At 39.3% G+C, this 23,464-nt stretch overlaps 1 protein-coding gene across 2 annotated transcripts in view; it reads right to left on the bottom strand.

Moving 5' to 3' along the window:
• Window positions 1-23,464, bottom strand: part of Acvr1 (activin A receptor type 1) — a 123,068-nt gene that overhangs the window by 17,649 nt on the left and 81,955 nt on the right. For both annotated transcript variants that reach the window (XM_090342799.1, XM_090342800.1), the window contains 4 exons: window positions 15,161-15,424; window positions 12,587-12,798; window positions 7,975-8,074; window positions 3,740-3,886 (listed from right to left, as the gene is read on the bottom strand). In XM_090342799.1, the coding sequence (XP_090198925.1) occupies window positions 3,740-3,886; window positions 7,975-8,074; window positions 12,587-12,798; window positions 15,161-15,424 (723 nt within the window). The remainder of the gene's footprint in view (window positions 1-3,739; window positions 3,887-7,974; window positions 8,075-12,586; window positions 12,799-15,160; window positions 15,425-23,464) is intronic.

Below are 23,464 nucleotides of genomic sequence, written 5' to 3'. Positions count from 1 at the left end.
CAGGATTCTACTTTACTGTTTATCTCTCAAATATCTGATCCCATACTGGCTTCACCATGCTTGAATACATTTGTTGGATATCTGTGTTTTGTGTCAAATACTCTATTATTGATGGAGGTGGCACAGGTACCTTAAGTTGGCATGGCCACTGGATTGTTCAACCCATGGGAGAAAGGATTAAAGCAAATGTCTCTTGTTCACAATCTAAGGCACCCTCACTGGCTGTTCAAAAGCACGCAGAACTCATTCTGAAGTGAGGCGATCTACGTGCCTTGTGAATGCTCCCAAGGAGCCAAGTACATCAGGCAGCTGTGACAGCAGAAGCCATTACACAAAGCCCAACTATTTTACAGTGTGGCCTGAGAGCGATACAACTTGATTACAATACCAGCTTCAACAACCCCCAAATAGGTGATCTTGCCAAGTCACATAAAATCTCTGCTTCAACTATTTACCATAGCAAAGATATGGAACCAACCCAGATGCCTCTCAGTTGATGAGTGGATCAACAAGATGTGGTATTTATACACAATGGAATTCTATGCTGCTGTCAGAAAGAACAACATCGCCCCATTTGTAAGAAAATAGAAAGACTTAGAAAAAAATCACATTAAGTGAAGTAAGCCAGACTCAAAGGAACATAGGCCCAATAGTCTCCCTCATTTGTCATAATCAGTAGAAACCTTGGGCTCTCCTAGCAGAAATTTACAACAGAACAAAATCTAGAGACATTAGGCCAAATTGTACGACACTAAATGTAAGGACCTCCAGGATAAGGAAACAAAAGCCATATAATGAGTGACTGTGGTCCTTAATGTACTATTTAACTCATCTCTTTTGCTATCCCTTAGTTATATCATATTGTTACAATATTTCACCTTGTTATCTGATATATTTTATATGTGCTTAATTGGTTATTTGAAATTGAATAAGGAAGGAGCCAAGATAAGCGGGAGGAGGGTGGGAAGGAAATGGGGACCATGTCATGAGAAAGGTTATCAATGTTTACGAAGTTATGCACCTTCTATCTGGTGAATATAATGTATCCCTTCTATTAATCACAATAAAAATATTTTTAAAAATCTCTGCTTCAGTTTCTTCTAAGATGAAGATATCAGCCACATTCATCTCACAGGGTAATTTTGAAAATAAAAGAGGCATTGTGCTGAAAAATGCTTCATGCAATACGTTACAAGCAGTAAGCACTAAAGACTAGCTATATTTTAATACAGCCCAGAGCTCAATTACAACCATAACAACAGCTTTATAATTTGTTTGCAGACTATTTCCTTCTCTTCTCATAATTCTCAGAAAATTCTAAAAAACAAAAGAAGTGTACATTTTAATAGTCCAAGACAGTTCAGGTGTTGGATGGTGGCAGTGACTGCATAACAGTGCAAATGCATCTAATGCCATTGAACTGTGTATTTCAAATGGGTGAAGGGGAAAATATTATGCCATGTTATTAAGGAGTATAAAACGAGACTCCAGAGCAAATACTCAGATTAATCAATTTCTTTTATCTCCGTGATGAAGAAAATAATGCTAATAAATGTAACTTTGACCAAAGGCACACAGAGGACCTCTACTAGTCAACACAGGAGAGAACAGTTTTTCTTTCCATAGCACTGTTTCTGCTATTACATGACACAACTTTCCATTAGCCACCTATTTGCTAATTTCCATACCAGATGGAGTAGAAGGAAGGCTTACAATTCAAACTGGTCCATTTTAAAGATACTGTTAGTCTGTGACAAGTTTAATTAAAGAGATAAATAACAAGAACTCAAAATTCTAGATGGATGTATGTGTAAGTAAATAAACAAAATAGACAATTTATATATTTTGGGAAGCTACCATTAGCAATACTCACAAGTGTTAGGGATCATGAGCCAGGCACTATGAGGCATGTGTCTGGCTCCTAGGACCTGGGAGGCTGAGATAGACCACCCTGGGCAGTTGGATCTTGTCTCACAAATGTAAAGAAAAAGAGAAGAAGCAGCTTTAGCCTTTCCAGAAAAACTCAATAGCCTCTTTTGATAAGAACCTGTGCCCAGGAAACTGGTAAAGAAGGGAAAGCTGTCAATCTCTATGGCATTTCCTGACTACAGGTAGTAATCCATCCATATGGTTATGATTATGAGAGTAGATAGCATAAATTCAGAATTTCTGCACATCATTGTGTAATAAGAAACAATGCCTTATCCTACGTGTGCATACCAAGGGAATATGAATCATACTTCAAAAGTATCATTTAAATTTCCCTTGTGATTAAATCTAATTTAGTAAATATTTGCTGGGTACTGTCAATGCTGGATATTGTGCTCAGCACTGGGTACGAATGCAAGAACAATGGAAATGAGTCTCACTCATGGCATACAATGAGGGGTATCAAATGTTATTTACCTGAGGTGCAGAGTTAAGCGACAATTTGCATAGTAAGCAATATGGTAGAATACTTTGTGGAGTTAATCAGTGAGATCCGTAGTATGAAAGGTAATGGGTAGTTGTGTCCTTTCTACAAGTCTTCTACCTTACATGCTTAAAGCTATGTGCAATTCCCATTATTTCCATGAGAGAAGGGGTGGTTGGAATGGTGAGAAGCGGTTACTAGGTGACCCAGAGCAGCAGGAACAAAGAAGAGACCCAAATGTAATCGTGATCCTAAGCAATGGCAATCCTGCTGTAACTGAATATAAACATAATTCTACTCATAATTCTCCCCCAAAGGAGAGTTTTGAGTGTCAGGCCTGGAAATCATAAAAACTGCAGTCAATTTTGGAATCAAAGCCACTTTGAGCAGAAAGACAATAGCAACTTTAGGTGAGGACAAAGGCCCAAGGGGAAAGGAAGAGATCAACAGAAGAAACTGGAAAACTTGAAGCAGAGCTTTGAGCAACCTACAAACCATCACCTACTGACAGGCTTCCTCAAGCCTTAAAAAGTTGGTAGCAGCAGGAAAGAAACACATTCCCAGGTCATCTTTACCCTGACAAGAAGAAAGAACAAAGCCAGACCTAATCTAATAGACAACACTATCTTTTACTGTTAAAAATTGTGAATAACATTTACATCTTCTATTAAAGCAGCACTCTAAGCAGCATTCCTGATACATGTATTAGTATGAACACATTTAGGGAAACTTTGAAAACTACAGAAGTCAATGTGCCCCAGGAATATGTTCACTCCTTCTATTACCATAGCCACATTTCACTGGGCACTTTACATATTTCACAAGTGTTGCTAAGCTTTAGTTTCCAAATTAAGATGTATGCTGAATTGCTCTGTAAATCTGGTCTTTAAAAATGATGCCTAGTTTGAGAGAATGTGCATTTCATTACAATGTCCCTGAGAGCTGTGAATCTCTAGGAAAGAGTCCAAAGATCTTTCTTAGTTTGATTCAAGTAATAAATATTCAAAAAGGGTGGAGTTTAGAACAACTCTAGAAGCCTGGAAGTGAACAAGACGGGACAATTTTTTTTTGTTGTTTAAATAACGAGCTGCAGATGTAGGAATAAGAATGAGCAATAACGGATTTCCTTCTTATCATCTACACAATCTTATGACTTATTTTCAGATTTAAACAAGAAATTGATGTTAAAGGAAAATAAAACAGAACATGCGTGTTGTGGATCCCAATACAAGTTTCCAATGGAGATTAAAACTCAAAGCAAACCAGAGCAGGGGTAGGAGCTTCTCTGCCCAGATCAGTTAAGGAGAGGTATATGATCATACTTACCTAAAATGTTCTCGTGCCTCAACATCACCGTGTTGTACAGCTCTGTCTCCCTGAACCATGATTTCTCATCCCGGGAGGAGAAGATCTTCACAGCGACATTTTCCCCTTGCCAACTGCCCCTCCATACTTCACCATACCTGCCTTTCCCTATGGAAAATGAAACACAGGTGACCCTGGAGGCAAGCATGCAAGCAGCAGCCAGCCTGATGATTCCTACAAGCAAACAGTGAGCATATCTTTAACATACAATTGGGTGAGATTTAGAGGTGTATAGATGATCAGATTTCAGTATGGCACTGAAAGCCTAAAAAAATGTGTGATAGAGTAATTCAATGCCTTGTTTCTTTCCTTTCCTCCCTCCATCCTTAATTCTGGATCCAAATAGGGATTTTCTAAGCACATAAATCTGAATATATACATTTTTTTCTCACAGAAAAATGTCTAAGTTCTGTGGATAAAAACTATTACAACAAGCCAAGCACCGGTGGCTCATGCCTATAATCCTAGCTATTCAAGAGGCTGAGATCTGAGTGGTTCAAAGTCTGTAACACTCCTATCTCCAATTAACTAGCAAAAATATCTGGAAGTGAAGGTGTGGTTCAAGTAGTAGAGTGCTAGGCTTGAACACAAAAACTCAGGGCCAATGCTTGGGTCCTAAGCTTCAGGAGCAGCTCATGTACACGTGTATACACACACACACACACACACACACACACACACACACACACACACACACATCCCCACCCCCCCCAAACAAACCTACGTAAAACAATCTAATACAACAAAATATAATACTATATAGGAAATGGTTGAATTCACTAGCATCCTCCTTTATATGGTGGTACATTTCAATAGATTTACAACTATTCTAATTTCTCACACTCATCATAGGTATTTATCAGATAACTTCTGCTGTGCCACAAAAGGCTACCCTAAGAAAAGAGATTCTGAAAACTATAGTTACTTCAATTGTGAACTGACCTATCTAGTGTTCATTATCAACATGTCTCCCTTTCTACTCTTCTCTGTAACTGTAGGTAGGGGAGATCAAGGAGGTGGGAAGGGAAGTAGTTACCTGGAGATTGTGAAAACCAACTTGAGGTCAAATCAGCCTGGATGTCAATGAAATAAGAGACAAAACTTACAGGGAAGATAGACTTTCTGCCCAGCCACATGGCTACTCAGACCATAGGGCTGTGATTAGCAGTAACAGCATCACCTACATGTAGAAGACAATTGTTCTTTTCTGGAAAATTAGGCCACTGGTATCCCAAACATGAAGAGAAGGCAAGCCTGCCCAAAGGACACCCCGGAGCAATGAACAAAAGCACTGGATCCAACTCAGGGTATGATGGCCTAGAGAGAGTGGTTGCCAAGCATGAGTGGGATTCTACACCCAGCACTGGGGTGGAGATACAAGACACAGAAAGTGGGTTCCCTGATGAAAACCAACATCTCTATTCAATACCAATGATTGATCTAAAAGGACTTTACACAAAGCTGATAAGTGCTGTCAGATAATACAAAATCTTTTTAGTACTGGATTCATTTTAATCAAGTCAAAGCAACTGCTCAGCACTGTGAGCTAGAGATAAGCATGAGCACTAAGATGCTATGAAAATCAGCTGCTAGAAAAAAAGATATGCTAATCTTTTCCTGCCTTAGGTTCCATTTTCGATCTTGACTTTTTTTCCTTTTCCTTCATTTTTTTCCATTGGAAAGGAAAGAAATATATCCCAAAGAACTGTGGACATAAATTGCCTCAAATTCTCCCTCCCCCCCTCTCTGTTTCTCTTTAAGAAAACAGAAGATATGTGGCAGAGTATGTAGATAAAATTAAAATAGAATTCTATTTCAATGGGTTTCAAAAACTTCTCAGTTGTCAACGGCTTTTTGCAAATGCAATCTTAGGCAAAAGCTACTAAAACAAAAGAGAATTGCCTGATAGCCCTGATTACAGGGCCCTGTGAATATCTGCCCAGGCACTGGACATTTAGAGGTCATTCACTGATCATTCTCCAAATGACTGACCCGTCAACTTCCCATGTTTTTGAACTACAATTAATAAGACCAACCAAGCAGTTTAATACCCTTCTCTTTGCTGAAAGCTATAGCATACGCTACAAGTTTCTAAAGAGGCACCACTTTCATTGAAGACTTTAGTGTTTAACCCAACAAAATAAAATCAAATATGCACTGCTCCGAAACGAGCCAAAGAATACTTATGGAGCCAGAAACAGCATGTATTCATAAAGGTGCAACTGGACTTTAGGGCTAGTCTGTGAGAACTGAGTTAGACATACTCTGCTAACCTGTAAATGGTGAATGTCTGGGACAGGAAAGGAGAGGGCTTTCTTCCCATTGCTACCTAGATTCTTTGTTCAGAATCAAGTAGAAGTCAGGATTGTACAAGGCAGCTTTGGTTGTATGTAATAAGCCCATGTGAGGCTTTTCCATCTTTCTCTATTCTTAGTTTGCTGTGGAGGAGTCATGAACAGTAGAAAGAATGTCAAAAACTACAGACCTAGAAAAAAGGCATCAAGGCTGCTGCCCACCTCGTTTCTACTACCAACTTTAGGAATAACTTTCCATGATGACAGAAGAGAATTCATGTCAGCAGTAGAGGTACAAGACGCTATTATTTACAGCGACCTTCCCAAAGCAAGAGATGATGGGACGGGGCTGTGATGCCCATTAACAAAAACTGGAAAGAGCATGGAAGCTTTACATTCCTGCTCTACAGCCATCCCTGTGTGCCACTAGACAAAGTATTGAAAACTCATTTGCCATGTGCAAACACCCTCCTGCTACAAAAAGCTAATATCAAGATTTTAAACAAAGCATTTGAAAGCAAGGTGCTGGTGGCTCATAGCAGTACTACTGGCTATTCAGAAAGCTGAGACCTGAGGATTGCAGTTCAAAGCCAGCCTGGGCAGGAAAATCCGTGAGACTCTTTTCTCCAATTAACCACCAGAAAATCAGAAGTGGAGCTGTGCCTCATAGTGGTAGAGTGCTAGCGATAAGCAAAGAAAGTCAGAAACAACACTGAGGCCCTGAGTTCAAGCCTCAGGATCAGTATGGAAGTGATGATGATGATGATGATGATGATGATGATGATAGCATAAGTGGCAGAGACCTACTTAGAAAATTCAACCCTAAAAGTTCAAACTCCAATAATAACAAAAAAAGAATAAAGGAGCACAAATTATACATATAACATGATTATACCAATACAAATTTATATTCTTTTTTTTTTTTTTTTTGCCAGACCTGGGCTTGAGCTCAGGACCTGAGCACTGTCCTTGGACTTTCTCAAGGTTAGAGCTCTACCACTTGAGCCTCAGCACCACTTTCGGCTTTTTTCTATGTAAGTGGTACCAAGGAATTGAACCTGGGTCTTTGTGCATGCTAGGCAAGCACTCTACCACTAGGCCAAACTCCCGGCCCCATATAAATTTATATTCTTATATGGGGAAAGTTTTAGTTTGAGCTCTTGCTCAAATAAAGTAGTTAGGAAAATACAATTGATGAAATTTATTTCATTTGTGTGTATGTGGGGAGGGGGATCATGGGGCTTGAACTCTGAGCCTGCGTGCTGTCCCTGAGCTCTTCAGCTCAAGGCTACTGTCCTACCCTTGAGCCAAGCCCCACTTTCCATTTTCTAGAGGTTAATTGGAGATAAGAATCTTAGGTCCTTTTATGCCTGGGCTAGCCTTGAACCTTGATCCCCAGATCTCAGCCTCCTGAATAGCTAGGTTTACAGGCATGAGCCACCACACCCGGCAAATTTATTTCATTTTGACAGTTAGTAAATGAATATATTTGTTGAAATCATTTTTAAAAGAGGGGAAGAATTAAAAGTATTAGAAAACTGCGATAAAGAACTTTATTGTCTACAAACCTAATCATGTCAGATTATACTGGTAACCAAATCAATTCATTTTTAAATATTCCCAATATCCCAAAGGATCATTTGCAAATGAAAGCTTTTGTCTGGACAGCCTCTATAGCATGGTTTCAACACATTCAGGCACTCAAGCATGAACAGTAAAGAGACTGCTGGGTTCCCTCACATGGCCTGACATGTGATAAGATGCAGCACATGGCAGCTTGGCTGCTCCCTAAGTTTAATAAGGAAGCCATAGGCAATAGAAACAGACCTTCCAAGTTACATCCCACATCTGGAGCCACAACATACTGTGTATCTCCCACCAAGGAAAGGAAAAAAGAATTACCGACACACTCCAACAGTGTAATCTGTCGTGCCACTGTTCTTTGAACCAAAAAGGGAAGACCGGAGCCACTTCCTGATGTGCATGAATGATCCAATAAATCCTGTGGTTTAAGACAAGAAGGAAAAAGACACAACTGAGCAGCGGCTCCTGGTTTAGTTTTAGCGGGTATGTCATTGCAACTCACATAAGGGTAGCCTATACATACATTGGCATAGATGGAAAGCTCCATTGGAGAATGCATGCTATAGGGAAACTAGAAAGCAGCCCTTTCCTTAACAGGGTTTTCTGAGGAATTAGGAGCCTCCCTCCTACCCACCACTTTTTTTTTTTTGCCAGTCCTGGGTTTGAGCTCAGGGCCTGAGTGCTGTCCTTGGACTTTCTCAAGGCTAGAGAGCTCTACCAGCTGAGACACAGCACCACTTCCGGGTTTTCCTATGTATGTTGTACCAAGGAATTGAACCAAGGTCTTCATGCATGTTAGGCAAGCACTCTACCCCAGTCCCAAGCACTCCCCCCTTTTTAAAAACATTTAGGATATACAGAATCCAGTATGTTTACTGAATAAATTTCAAAGCGAGAGTGAACACAGGAAGAAGCAGAGGACAGGGAAGGATGATAAGGAGGGACAATACATGGGAGAGGGCAGTCAAGTCCAAGAGCTGAGTATAATTTACCATACGGTGCTATACTCATTACCTATGTATCAAATAATCTGCTGTAGTTGCCATGCCAACTATGAAAGCCTAATTAGAAACAAACAAATTAGGACTATGAGCAAACAGCTGTAATGTTTTTAATGGAAAGTCTCCAATAACTATGTGAACCACTAAACTGGTACACTCAGCAGGGATGGGTTCCCTGGAAAGAGGTTATCTTTTAGGGAGATAAGGAAGCAACAGGGTCACTAAGTTAATGTCTACCTGTCATTTTTTAATGTGAATTACTAACAAATACAAAAGGAAAAAATAAAAGTACGAGTTTCATTAAAAACATAAAACCAGAGTTCCAAAGTGTCTTCCACAAATGAACATACTGAAAAATTAAAAAAAGACTCCTACTTACTTCATTCATTAAACTTCCCTTCTTACTCTTAGGGTAAGCCAAGCATACCAAGTCTTTTGGTGCCCGGCACCAACTTCCTGTAATAAGCAACACTGTGCCTGGGGTGTTGGTGGCAATGTTGTAGTGTTCTTCCTTTCCCATACATTTTAGCTGTCCTATTAAAGTAATATATTGATTTCTGTGAATTTCATCTTCCTTTCCTTTCTTTCAGATCCCACCCTGCAAAATACTGTTGATCAGCAGAATTACCAAAGGAAGAAATCTAAAACCATTACAAACCATAAAAGGGATAATCAGCAAGTAAATGAATGTAGATGAAATAGCCTGTATCTCCTAATAATTTGTCTTTCTTTTTCTCCCTCTAGTCATTCAATTTCTTTATGAAAAAAATAATTCTGCAAATTATCCCATTAAACTTAAATGTACAGCTTTTCATAATGTACAATTTTGGCTCCAAACTCAGTTCATGTGTTTTAGAGGAAACGAAGGCAACCAAAGAGTAATCAATACCTCCATCAACTCTCGGATCCCACAGTGTAGGTGAGCAGTGAAGGAATAGGAATGCTTTGCTGAATCACATTGATGAGCATACTGCTTAAATAAGTAGGTATATAGACCAACAAGGACAACTTGCTTTAAGAACTGCATTTGTTACTGTATTACTATGTCACCATACAGTATCATGTGATGCAGTGGAGCTTGATGATTATTTTGGCACATGCACTTACTCCTCTTTCAAAATCCTAGAAGCTATTTAAACAGTAATTTACACTAGATATTCCAATTATTACCGTCTGGCAATTAGTTATGTTAGCAGCTCTGAGGCAGAAAGTTCTGACGAATCTATTTTAGGGTCTTGCTTTGCTAAAGCTTTATCAGGATTTATCCTCACATCTTCCTAAATAAAGTCATTTAGTTTTCCTTAAAGCTTGAGGTTGTTTTCTGAGTAAATTTCAGACAAAATAATTTTATTTTTCCATTTCCAAAATGGTGTGTCTATCCTCATCCTCCCAATTCCATGATACCAAACTTCTATAAGCAGAAGAAAACCATAGAGGTTGTATCTTTTTCATACACATAGCCTGGTGGCCCAGTGATAGGACAGACATCAGGAGCAAATGTTTCCCAGCCTGAGTCTACTGTCAGATGTGCTTACACCTCCCTAGAAGTGGGTCCCACCCAGTAAAACACCTGAGCTACAAAAGGCTACTAACAAGAAGGCATCTTCTTTAGCAAAAAGGGAGGTGACAACACAAAACGATTTTAGATGATATGTAGCACAGTACTGACATGACCTTTATTGTCTTTCATCTCATTAAGTGGACAAGGAGATCATCGATTTGACACCTGTGTCTTTTATACCCTCTCTTAACATTCACAGAGCTTTGACTTTTTCAGAGATCCAGGTCCTATCTATGTAGGATTTTGTTTTATTCGTCTGTACTTTATTTATAAACAATCTCTCCTCTTCCTAAAGTTCAAAGTTTTTATTAACGCTTGACAAAACAATTTTTTTCTTTTATCTTTTTGCCCATCCTGATGCTTCAACTCATGTACTGGGCACTGTCCCTGTGCTTCATTTTGCTGGAGGCTAGCAGTCTACCACTTGAGCTACAGTGCCACTTCTGGCTTTTTCTGTTTTGTTTCATTTTTTTTTTTTTTTTTTTTTTTTGCCAGTCCTGGGCTTAAGCTCAGGGCCTGGGCATTGTCCTTGGATTTTTCTCAAGGCTAGAGCTCTACCACTTGAGCCTCAGCATCACTTCCGGCTTTTTTTTTCTAAATATGTGGTACCAAGGAATCGAACCTGGGTCCTCATGCATGCTAGGCAAGCACTCTATCACTAGGCCAAACTCCCGGCCCTGGCTTTTTCTGTTTTATGTGGTACCAAGAAATCAAACCTAGGGTTTCATGCATGTGAAGCAAGCACTCTATCACTAAGCCACATTCCCAGTTCCAAAATAAAACTTTTAAGTAGCCAAAAGAAAGCAGTCACTTTTAATGTGTTGTTATTATTTTTAAAATACGTTGAAGAGTTTTTTGTTTAGACTTTGTTTTCAAAGACAGTATTTGCTACACATAGTTAAAAAGCTGACATCAAATGAATGATCCTGCCTCTACTTCCCAAGTGCTGGAATTACCATAACCACCATGCCTTGCCAAAAGAATGATTTTTAAATGCATAAATGCAGTGGTTTGCATGTTAAATAAGTAAACTGCAGGTGTCTTGAATTAATATATGGTTACAAACATAATATGTACAAATTTTTTGGTTGTGGGGCTTGAACTCTGGATGTGGGTGCTGTCCCTGAGCTCTTCAACTCAAGCCTATGGCTCTATCACTTGAGCCACAGCACCACTTCTGGTTTTCTGGTGGTTAGTTAACTGGGGACAAGAGTCTCTCAAACTTTAGTGCCCAGACTGGCTTTGAACCGTGATCCTCAGATCTCAGCCTCCTGAATAGCTAGAATTATAGGCGTGAGCCACGGGTGCCTAGCTGTACATAATTTTTTTACATATATTTTTATTATAATTAATAGAAGGGTTACATTACATTCGCCAGATAGAAGGTGCATTAACTCACACACATTGATACCCTTTCTCATGTCTTGGTCCCCATTACCCACCCCTCCACCCCCATCCCCATCTTGTTTTCCCCCCTTCCCTATCCAATTTCAAATAACCAAATACAAATATATCCAATATATCAGATAACAAAGTGAGATACTATAACAATATAGCTCAAAAGACTGTAAAATATCTCAGTAATTTTTACTGGCAATATGTTTAAATGCTAAAAAGTATATATGCTGAAATGTATATATTGATACAATAAACTATACCTGTTTTACTTAACGTTTTGTTTTAATTTTTAAAAGTGGCTACTTGGGACATTTTAAATTACACTGGCTCAATGGAATGACTGCTTTCCACAAGGGGGCAGCCCAGGAGCACAAAAAACTTAATAGCTAATTGGATGTCAAGTATATTGTAGGTATTAAATTATAGGATGCTGAAATAATCAAGACAAGGTATAGATTTTTACTATTATATAAAAAAGCCTTCTTCCTTTGCTTTCTTCCTTTACATTAGTGTCACTTCACAACTCCGTTTTCAGCTTTTCTGGTAGTCAGAAAGGTTCTCGTGGACTTTCCTGCCCAGGCTGGCTTTGAACCACAATCCACAAATCTCAGCTTCCTCAGCTAAGATTACAAGTGTAAGCCACCTGTGTCCAGCAAAGTATTTCCTTTTATAAAGTTTTTTTTTTTCTTTTTTCCTTTTTGGGGGGAAGGAGCGGTAGTCTCTAAAACCAAAGCAATTGAATACTGCCAATTGTATGAGCCCTCTAAGTTGCAGGTAAAAGAACCTTTTAAAATAACTCATCTCCTTCTCCCCATTTCCTTCAATGTCTGTCTGAAGTGGATTCTCTCACATAATGAGAGTGAATAGCACCAGGACTAAGTGACATACACTGTCTATGTACTGTTGGCTAAAGAAACCAAGTGTGCCATGTGTGCTACACGGTAGATTCCCTGTGAGGTTACACACTCACTGCTAAAGTGCTGTCTCCAACGTTGGTGGTGATGAGCCCTTCAATGGTGCCATACTCCACATCTCTGGGATTAAGGCGCTCTTGATTGCGTCTTTTAAATTTTCGGAGCACTACTCCCAGGAGGCAAGCTAGAAGGCATACAGCAAACACCACAGACAAAATAATGAGGCCGACCTCCAAGTGGAAATTCTGCGTTCCGGGGAAGGATTTCCCTGGAGAAAAGAAAAGAGTAATTGGCTGTCAGGATCACTGTTTACTTGTTATTTAGCATAACCAAAAATCTACCAAGCAGCTTCTAATCCTGATCACATAGTCTTTCTAGTTACAAAATGCTAAAATACTTCCTAAAACCTGGCCAACAACCCAGCCATTTAGATAGAAACAGAACTTGAAACATATTACTGAGGTTCAACTGTATTAATTCATCTATGTGAAAATGCTTTTAAAATGCACAGTACTTTACAAGTGTTGACAATACTCATATTAACTTGATTTGAGATGTAAAGATGTTTTATATCAAGCCTTCGCAGACCAACACGATGGTGTAATGATCCTATGAGAAAAAGCATGTCTAGGTTAAAACCCAATTGCCCCATTTTTTTGTTCACCCTTTAGTATATGGCTATCTACTGCTAAAATTCTCATTGATCTTTTTACACTGTAAATTTCTACACTGGAACCTATTCACTCATCTGTGCATCCACTTGTTCGCATGATTCAAACTTATTACCTGACCCATTCAAATCCTAGTGCATACATTCAAACATTTCATGTAATACTTGTATGTGTGTGTGTGTGTGTGTGTGTGTGTGTGTGTGTGTATATATATATATATATATATATATATATATATATATCCTTAAAAGCTGCTGGGTGCTAGTGGCTCACATCTGTAATCCCAGCTACTCAGGATGCTAAGACCTGGGGATCAAGGTTCAAAACCAGCCTGGGCAGGAAAATCTATGAGCCTCTTATCTCCAAATAACCACCAAAAAGCCAAGAAGCGGAGCTGAGGCTCAAGTGGTAGAGCACGAGCTTTGAGCAGAAAGGCTCAGGGACAGTACCCAGGACTAGCTCATATTAAAAAAAAAACATTCTGGAAGGCTTTCTTCTTGCTTAGATAGTTAAATCAAAAATTCTTAGACAGGCACAGTCTATAACCATGGTCTATAATAATCAAAAAAATTCCCAAATAATAACCACCATGAATTATAGCCCCCTTCACAACATTCTGTCTCAAAGCCCTGTTTCTCCTCTGCATCTGCTTGACGTGTCTAAATGTTTCTGGCCCTTTAGTAATCCTCACTGAAGCCAAGGTTCTTTATACTAAATTTCTTTAATTTTCCAAGCCTGGACACACCTGGCACTCCATGGTACATATAATTTCCATGATAAAGTATAAAAGCAATCAAACTCAACATTAAATTATAGACATAGCCTCTCGGATGAGAAGTTCTCTAAATAAAGAAAAGATATCATTTGTTAAAACTTTGGGTCTGGCAGTGTCCTGCTTATGAGGACTTCCCTATTGTTCACATCCTAATCTTCATATGAAAGCAGGTATTTCATGTTTACCTACCTTGCAGATAAAAATTTAATTCACAAAATACCAGGGAAGCACCTTTTTAGTTTTAACCACTTAAGTATTGGATCTCTCTTTTTCAAAGCTTGCATTATTGAATCATATTTTCTCATCAGAATGTAACCTTTTCTATCTGTAACATTAAAATCTCTATAATACAATCCTTTATTAGCTTTTAATCTTTTTCTGCCTCCTCCCTGGCAGCTGACAGTTCTGTCAGTGAGTGCTCCTCATGGCCTCTCTTACTCCGCTTTGGGTTTTTTTTTTCTTCTTTTATGAGTGCAAAATTAAATAATTATACCTATTAAGAGTGTACTCTATATTAAGAGAATAATTTTGGTTTAGAGTGTGTCTGTGTTCATCTTTGCAGGGACTTGAGATAGTAATTTACATTTCATTTTACAGGGAACTACTTTTAGAGGAGAACAAATTTCCAGAGGATATGTAACCATAATAAATACACAAGGAAGAAGATTCCAAACAGGGTTCATGTGATCTCTCACTGGACTAAAGGATTCAGCAATAAATGCCAAGCAGAAGGGGTTAGTGAGCCTTTGTCTCTTTCCTCAAAAAGAAAGAAAGGCAGTCATTTGGGAACCAGTCTTACAGTCTATTTTTGTTCCTACATGTGTGACCTAGAGATACATATTTACTAAGCAGGATTATTTCAGAAATCTTGAGAGACATCACAGCCTCTTAACAGAAAATGATATAGGAGGCATATACCTGGGTTTGTAGCTGGCTAATGAGAATTGGTCTGCCAATCTGTCTCCAAGATAAATGCTATCTTGACTAAAGTGTCCTTCCTACTTTAGATTCTGAAAGAATATGACCTTTTCTCTCTCACCTACATCAACCTTCCACGTGGTTCACTGCCTCTGGTTCAGAGAGGAGAGGAAAGCCTCATGGCTGAGTAGACCTTTACACCCAAACAGACTCAAGACAACACTAGCAAAACCCCTCAATGTAGAACTAGAAGAGGCCATGGGAACCTTTAGTGGGCAGCTGGGCAGTGAGGTTCCTGTTACACCAGTCCCCTTGGCAGCATTCCACGGCTTGTCCAGGTGAAGGGGGGGTCTTGCAGGTCATCTTCCCCTGTTCATACACCTGAAAGCAGCCTTTCTGGTAGACATGGAAGCCATCGTTGATGCTCAGTGAGGAAAAGCACTGCTGGCCTTCACAGTGGTCTTCATTCCCACAGGAGAGGCCTTCACACACACACATGTAAAGTTTGGGGCTGGCCTTTGGATTTTCATCTGCAAAGGAGAGAAAGGAAAGAGAAGATATCACTTGGTCTCTCCGGGACCACTTTAACCACCTTCTGAACAGAAAATCATCACCATGTCCACATTCACTGATGCTGCCCCTTGAACAATCACCAAAAAAATCATCACCTCTCAACAAATGAATGCATTTGAATATGCTATGTACTCTATTTTACCTTACACTGTGGTGTTTATTTTACCTTCAGATTGTTGGGCTCTTCCATCCCAACTCCTGCATCTACATAACATGTTTTATTGCAACAAAATGTTCATCACCTTTACTCTACTCCTAAAACAGTTTCTGTCAGCTCTGAACAACTAGTAAACCAAATAGTACAGACTAACATTCTGCTTCAGAACCTAACCACTTTAGAAATATAGTTATTTAATTAGTTTTCAAGATTAGTAATCTATAGCTACCAATCTATATTATTAATATCTCTAGCCAGATGGCTAGACTAAGTTTTCAAAAGTACACTTCCAAGATTTTATTTTGACACAAATGGGAATTAATAAAGATGCTTAAGGATTTTCAAATAGGGGCTAGAGGAAGGCATGGCTCAAGCCCACCTAATATCAGTCCCTGAACTTAAATCCTAGTATGTCCCCCCAAATAATTAATTAATTGACTTGATTTTCACCTAGCGGGGGAAAAATGGTACCAAATACCCATAATGAGGACACAGACAGAACAGGGAAAGCCAGTGTCCTACAATATGGTAACAGGTAAAGAAACCTGCCAAGTCAAAGATCCAACAAAAGAGAAGCAGAAACATTCTAAGGAAACATAAACCTCCCAACTGACACTTCCTGAAAACACTTATTTGCAGTTTTCTTTCCCCTCCCTTGCTGGATTGACTAGTTCAGACTTGCTGATTTCAACAGTTTACAGCAGTGGGGAAGGAAAGTGAAGACAGAATATAACCCAAACTGGAGGCCACTGATTAGTTAGCCAAGGCCACTGTCACTGAAGCACTGAAGGAAATGAGGCTTAAAGAGTTCCTCTAGAGGTCTGTGGCACAGATAGGTTGCTAGCTGATCCTTCAACCCCCAGCAGTGGATCTGTGAGATAAACTGCTTCTTTCTTAAAATAACAGGTCAGATGGCTGTGCTTTCAAGAGAAGACCTTAAGATGAGGACTTTGGAAATGTCAAGTTCATTTACACAGGTTTGTGTGGGCATGTGTGGAGATGTGGGTTATCTCAAACAGAGAAGAGTGTTCTTAATCTTTTTTTCTTCCCTTTTCAAAGGAATGAAAAAATAGTTCACTGCCCACTATCATGTGGGTGCCTCATCACACAGAATAAGTGCATGCAGACACACAGACACAGCCCTCTATTTATAATTGACTTGCTAGTTCTTTCAAAAGCCACACGGGGCTCATCCAAAAGCAAAGGCATGCCTGAAAGCAGGAAATCCAAAATAACTGCTGACAGTGCTATGTGTGTCACCAGTCTCACACATGAGAATGAAGAGCCCTTAAACATTTTTAATGAGTAAAAATTTTAATGAGTAAAGAGATAGTCTTCATTTTCCCTGCCTAGAGAAATCCAACAGAAATTCCAGCAGCTATCTATTTCTATGAGGATATGAAATATATATATTTGCTGACATAATCAAGCAAGAAGTTTACACTTGCCAAAAGAGAGTTGCAAGATAATATTTCTAGGGAGTCTAGACAGGCTCACCACTCTTGAATGGCATGAAACTGGGCTGAGGGCTGCCAATTATGTCACTCAATATGTGGTGGTTCTGTGGAAGGAAATGGATGGGTGAGGTGAAGGAGACAGTTAATAGTGTCATATTGATTTGTTTGTGATCTCCAATACAAAAATAAATTACTACATTTTTCAGACTGTGAAATAAGGCAATTAATGTGAAAACTCTTCATAGTTTGCATTTCATTTATTACTTTACATATTGAAATATATATTTTTTAATTCATGTATACCCAAGGAGATATATATATCTGATACACTGAGGGGTGTATGTTAGCTAATACTAGGTTCAGATGAGAGGCTAATGTTGGAATGAGGAAGTAAAATGAAAATAAAAATAAGGAAGCAGTAACTGGGTACTAGTGGTTCACATCTATAATCCTAGCTACTTAGGAGGCTGAGATCTGAGGATAATAGCCCAGACAGAAGAGTTTATGAGACTCATTAAAAAAGCAGGGCCAGAGATATGGCTCAAGTGGTAGAGGCCTAGCCATGAATGTGTTCAAATCCGGTGATGCAAATACATACATGCATGCATGCATGCATACTTATGTATGTACATATGAACATATATACATTATATACATGCGAAACAGAGAAGTAGTTGTTCATAGGTTAGATTGACAACACTTAAGAATAAAATTTACTCAACTCCTTACACCTAGGATCTACTAGGAACAACAACTCCAGATTAAATATAATGAGCCCGTTTAAGAAATAATCAAAGGTTGGGGGGTGGTATACCTCAGTGACACAGTACATGCTACACATGGGTACCCAGGCATTTGACCCACCAAGAACAGAGATATTGGTCCACAATACCAAAGAATTAATGACACTTTGTGGTCTTAATTAAAAATGTCAAAATAGTACTTTCTCTTATGTTCTCTCATGATAAACTGTTATCAAAGCTCCAGCCCAAACTAAAGTATATCCAAAGATACAGGAAGAATCAGTGCTTTATCATGGTCTCAAGTCTTTGACAAGATGAGCAGACAGTCTAACAGATGTTTATACTGCAACCAAGAACCTTGCCAAAAATGAGAAGCCTCAAATAATTACAGTATTTGGTGAAATTCAGCTCTTTACATACATCCCTTTACAATATACACAGGCATCTAGTGACATTAACTTTAACTAGACCTTAGACCTATGGGGTAAATAACTGGATCAAAGGTATCTACCAGTTATCAAACACTCTCCTGAATCATCTATCCTCCTTATAGTTGTATAACAAAACCAAGAAGTGACTACTGCCCAATGTACAAGAATCTACATTTTGCACATCATACCCATCAAAAGGCAAAAAATGGCTGTTAATAATGCATAATAATAATATGGAGGACCCATGAGCTGAGTGAGTCCAGGGTAGTAAGGGGAAAGCATAAAATCTGAACTTTTCTGTTCTTCATCCAACATTCCATCTTTTATTGGTACATTTCCACAAAACAAATTGGCATAACCCTTCATACATTTATCTTTTTAAAAATATGCAGACAAATATAAAGACATTAAATTCATAGGGAGATGAGAATGACTGACATTACACATACGTAAGTTAAATGCCACTGGAGCCATTTCATCTGACAAGCCTAGGTTAGTTTGAGGAGATGCCACAAGCAATTTTTGAGCTAGAATTTCTAATTCAATAAAAGTTAAAAACAAGGCAGAATGTTTTCAGATCTTAATATCCACAATACTTAGGACTACCACCAGCCTTAAATGACCATGACTCACTTTTTTTCAATCTTGTCAAATTTAGGAATCACATAACATGTGCAGGCCTGTGAGATTTTTATTTGGGGTGGGCGTGTGGGTAGGGAGTGCCTTTAAAAGGTCTAACACAAAAATGTACAGATCCCAGTCGGGAACATGCTTGCCTAGCATGCACAAAGCCCTGGGTTCGATTCTTTAGGACCACGTACACAGAAAAAGCTGGAAGTGGTGCTGTGGCTTAAGGCATAGAGCTCTAGCATTGAGAAAGCCAAAGGACACTGCCCAGGCCCTGAGTTTAAGTACCAGGACTGATACTTAATCTCTTGGGCCATGACCATAAATACAATATACATTAAGGTACAGGGAAGAATGTATAATTATGTCCTGTGACGGGTTTTCCATAGAACAGGCAGAAAGCACCATATCTGATGTGAAGTACTTTACACTTGCCTGTGCAAATAACCAGGAAGTACCCTGGCAGAAGGCAGTGAGTCTACTCCACCTAATTGACATTCATTTTTAAATAATTCAGTCATTTAAATGTCAAGCCAGAGGTATTCCCTCTCTACAGAGCTCACCCACATTGTTTGTTCTAGAAGACACGTCCCAGAATTACTCAGTGTTATGGCTGGCTTGGTGTGCCCTTTGTATCACCAGAATGAGGGCTGTGTGAAAAGACTGGCAGGGCTGGCTGGGAAGAACAGCAAGCTCTGACCACAAATGGAAGCTGCAGCCACCTTCGCCTCTGCCTCTACCTCCACCTCCGCCTCCTCCTCCTCTTCCTTCTCTTCAGGAGAGGGAGGTCACTGAGCTGGTGGGAGACAGGGATAATATCACAAGGTAGAGAAGCAGGCTGGGATTCCCAGGAGTTCACCATTGCCAAATCTTTAAAAAGATTTTTTTCTTGTACTGGGCAATATTCAGTTCACCATCTGGACACACCTACTCAGGGATTCATCTTAGACTGGCAGAAGAAGTGGCAGAGCAAAGAGCATCACCAACTTCTTAAGACAGTAGTTGGTCATCATCTCACTTCATAGTAAAAAGAAACATATTTATGCTTAAATGGAATATTAACAAACTAGAAACTTATCTACCCCTACCTACCCAGTTTTGAACTCAATAATTCTGTGAGGAATTTCAACTGATTGTGACTCTAAATGGTGTATAAAAGCCCAACATTGCCTCCGAAGATCTTTAATACAGAATCAATGGGAAAACGTTACAAATAAACAAGTAAATGTTCCTCATCCTAGGGATGAGGAAAAGAAATTGGCTGAGTTTTTTAGAGTCACCCCAAAGTAGCACATATAATAATGCAGTAATTAAGACAGTGATTATAAAAGCCCAATAGCTCAGAAGTTGTATAGGCTAAAAAAGGAACTACAAACATCCTTGGCCTCCTTCCAACAGTCTAAACAATTCACTCATTTGAGATGGCAGTTTATATTAGGTTTATAGATTATGGAAGTTCTTCCAAGTCTCCTAATCCTAGAGCACAGTTTGGCACCTCTCCAGAATCTGCAAGCATTTGAGATCTCTGGCATTAAACAAAGGCTTAAGAAAGGATTTTGTAATGCCAGGTGTCATTGCCAGCAAGCTTGCTCCTAAGACAGAAACACAAAAGTCCATCCATAATGCCTACTGAAGGGCATTTGATCCTCTGGAAAGTAAGCAGGAAATATGCTCAGGAGCAAAATAAACCAAATGTCCAAATGCTCTGCTATTGCAAAGCACTCAATTAGGGAAACCATACATACATACATATATATGTATTCTTTTTAATCAGAGACTGATGCTTAGTAAAGTTGTAAAGCCAAAAAGAAAACATACTCCAGTAGTTATGAGAAAGAATAGAAGCATTCAAATGAGACTGCATATAAACTAGAATAAGAAAAATTTCTAAGATTTTTGAATTCATTGTGCCTCTACTATAAATATATTCCTTTTTAGTGTTCCCTGAGAAAATGGTATCCCCATTCATTCAGCAACACAAATCTGATTGCCTTTGGCTCCCATCATTCTTCATCCTCCTGTTGTGTACTTGCAAGTTCTTGGAAGACTTTCCTGATACTAAGATCTTACAGTGTGGAACTCCCTTCACTTTGAATGCTTTCCTGTGACCCTACCAGCATTCCATCCACCCATATACCTTGCAAATCTCACCTTGTATGTTAACACTCTGTGTTTATATTCAAGTGGCTGTGGGACACACATCCAGCCTTCTGCTCTAGACTGAAAGCACCATGAGGGTGAGAGCCCCACTTGCCCTTCTCACAGATGCCCTGCAATGGCCTGCAATGGCAGGTGTTCAAGCTTGATGAACATTTGCCGTGACATGAATTTTCTCTTCACAGGAAAGATCTGGAGGTGGGAAGAGACCTGATGCTAGTTTTTTCTGAACAGTCTGAGCCCCATAAAGTTTTCAGATGTCAGCACACATCTTAAGACAAGGCTTAGTCATGGGGCTGGCATGTCTGTGCAAACCATTCCTCCTAGAAAAGCCCGCCACACCAGCATCTGTTCACTAAGTGGAGTTCCCATGTGTGGAAAATTAGTACTTTTTCTGGTACAGTAGGCTTTCCTTAACTTGTTTGTCAGAAGACAGAAATAAAAGACAAGAGTTTCTGAAATAATAAACTCATCAGTGCATTAATAGAACATCTGGACTTCTGTGGGTGGTCCTCCTTGGTTGCTTTGAGGGTAACTATGAAGCTACAGTGATCACGGTCATCAAAACATAGTTAAGGGCCTCCAAGGCCAGCCAGTTTGGAATGATCCATACAGGACATGGCTGTTTAGCAGAGGAAAGGCTGGCCCTGATCTTTGGTGCCATTTTTCCCACCCTGGCAATGAAACAATGGTGAGTTCAGCAGGGTATAGATAGTGAAGAAAGAATTACATCGTTTTCTCCTTCTGGCTTTGCTGCACTTGAACTGTTGAAGCTGAGAAAGAAAAAAAAAAGTGCCATCTGTTTATTTTGTGTCTGGGTTGACTCCTTGACTCTGGGAGAAAAAAAAAAAAATCCCTGTAAATTAAGTCCATTGCAGCAGCCACACCTTCTATTCCAAAGCCAAAAACTCAGTCTGTGTTCAAGTGACTAACAGAATAAAGAACACTGTGGGATAATGATCTAAAACAATACTGGCCTATGTTTTCTATGCTTTTTATAAGTCTCTGAATATAGCAAAGACTTGCTTTCACATATCCACCATGTATGTGAAATAATTCCTTACTGGAGGGGAAAACAGTCATCTCTTCATTTTGTCTTCAAGTTTTTTGAACCTCTGCTTCATAGTGGTTTTGTCTTCTGCTTCACTAAAACACATAATTGCCAACCCTAACAGGAATTACCTATTGAGGAATATTTTTATGAGTCAGAAAATACATTCTCTCCATATATGCCAAAATCCTTGTCTCAGCAAAGCCCCAGTCTAGAGACTTTGAACTTGAGCAAGCAGAGAATTCCAGACTTACTTATAAATAGTTCAGAGAAACCATTGCTTATTTAGATGTAGAAAGGATCTGGGAACACGATATGAATTTTCTGTTCAAAAAAAAGATTTAGAGATGGGAAGAGATGTCTCAGGCTAGAAGCTGTATGCTCTTCACAAAAGGCCACAAAAGGTTTGCCAACTCACTTATAACTGCTTCCCCTCCCTGTTAAGATATCCAGGCAGGGGTTGCGTGTTTCCTGAGTTTAACACTGAAACATTTAGAATTACCAGAATCCCCTTAACAAAGGGCTTGGAAGAAGCTAGAACATTGATGAAAGAGCCACCTGGTGGCTTCTCTATGGGATTCAGAGGCTAGTCCTCTTTCAAATTTGTCACTTTGGGATCTGGTTATCATCACAAGCCTGGTGGACCTTTACACCATTTCCAGAAGCTTTCAGATCACATAGACAAATCAGTCCAATGTTGAACAAGGCCCCAGTGGTGGCACCCAAAGCGAAAAATATCCTGAGCTAATAAATGCCCTTCCCTATCCTATCTCAGAAGCATTGAGGGTTCAAGGAAATTTCTAAATCACTGTCTTTCCATCCTACATGATGCCAAAGTACTTAAAACTTTACAACAGGCTGAAAAATAAGCCCAGAGTCCAAACTTCTGATACTGCTACTAACCTTTCCCAAACCATTTTCTAAATCCTTACCTAGTACAGAACTCAATGAAATGTTAACGAAGAAGAGATCCCACATCTTCACTCCTATGAACACCTGCTCTTGTGCAACTCTCTCTATTGCAGCATTCATAGCCTGAGATTTCCTTGCATTATCTTCTTTTCCCATCAGTCTAAAATAAACATGGTTCAAAAACAATTTTTTTCAACACATTGACAACTGGCTTATTAGTTATAAAGATTCCACAGTCACCATGAAAAGGCTGAGTTGGGACATTTTGAGTTATTATCTTTGGTTGAGCCTACAGGGACATTCCAGGTAGAAAGAGAAGATACCTTTTCAGAGTGCTATAAGCCAGAACTGGCTTTTTGAACATCTGCAGCATTGTGAATCACTCCTACTTTCCACAATACCGTTGGATCTCAGCAGCGGAAAGCCTGCTAAATCTGAGATGTGTCACAAGGCCACTAGCTG

The sequence above is a fragment of the Megascapheus bottae genome, chromosome 12 (genome assembly GCF_031878675.1).
Source record: "Megascapheus bottae isolate mThoBot1 chromosome 12, mThoBot2.hap1, whole genome shotgun sequence".
NCBI classification, from domain to species: domain Eukaryota; kingdom Metazoa; phylum Chordata; class Mammalia; order Rodentia; family Geomyidae; genus Megascapheus; species Megascapheus bottae.
This window is presented reverse-complemented; position numbering and strand designations above follow the sequence as displayed.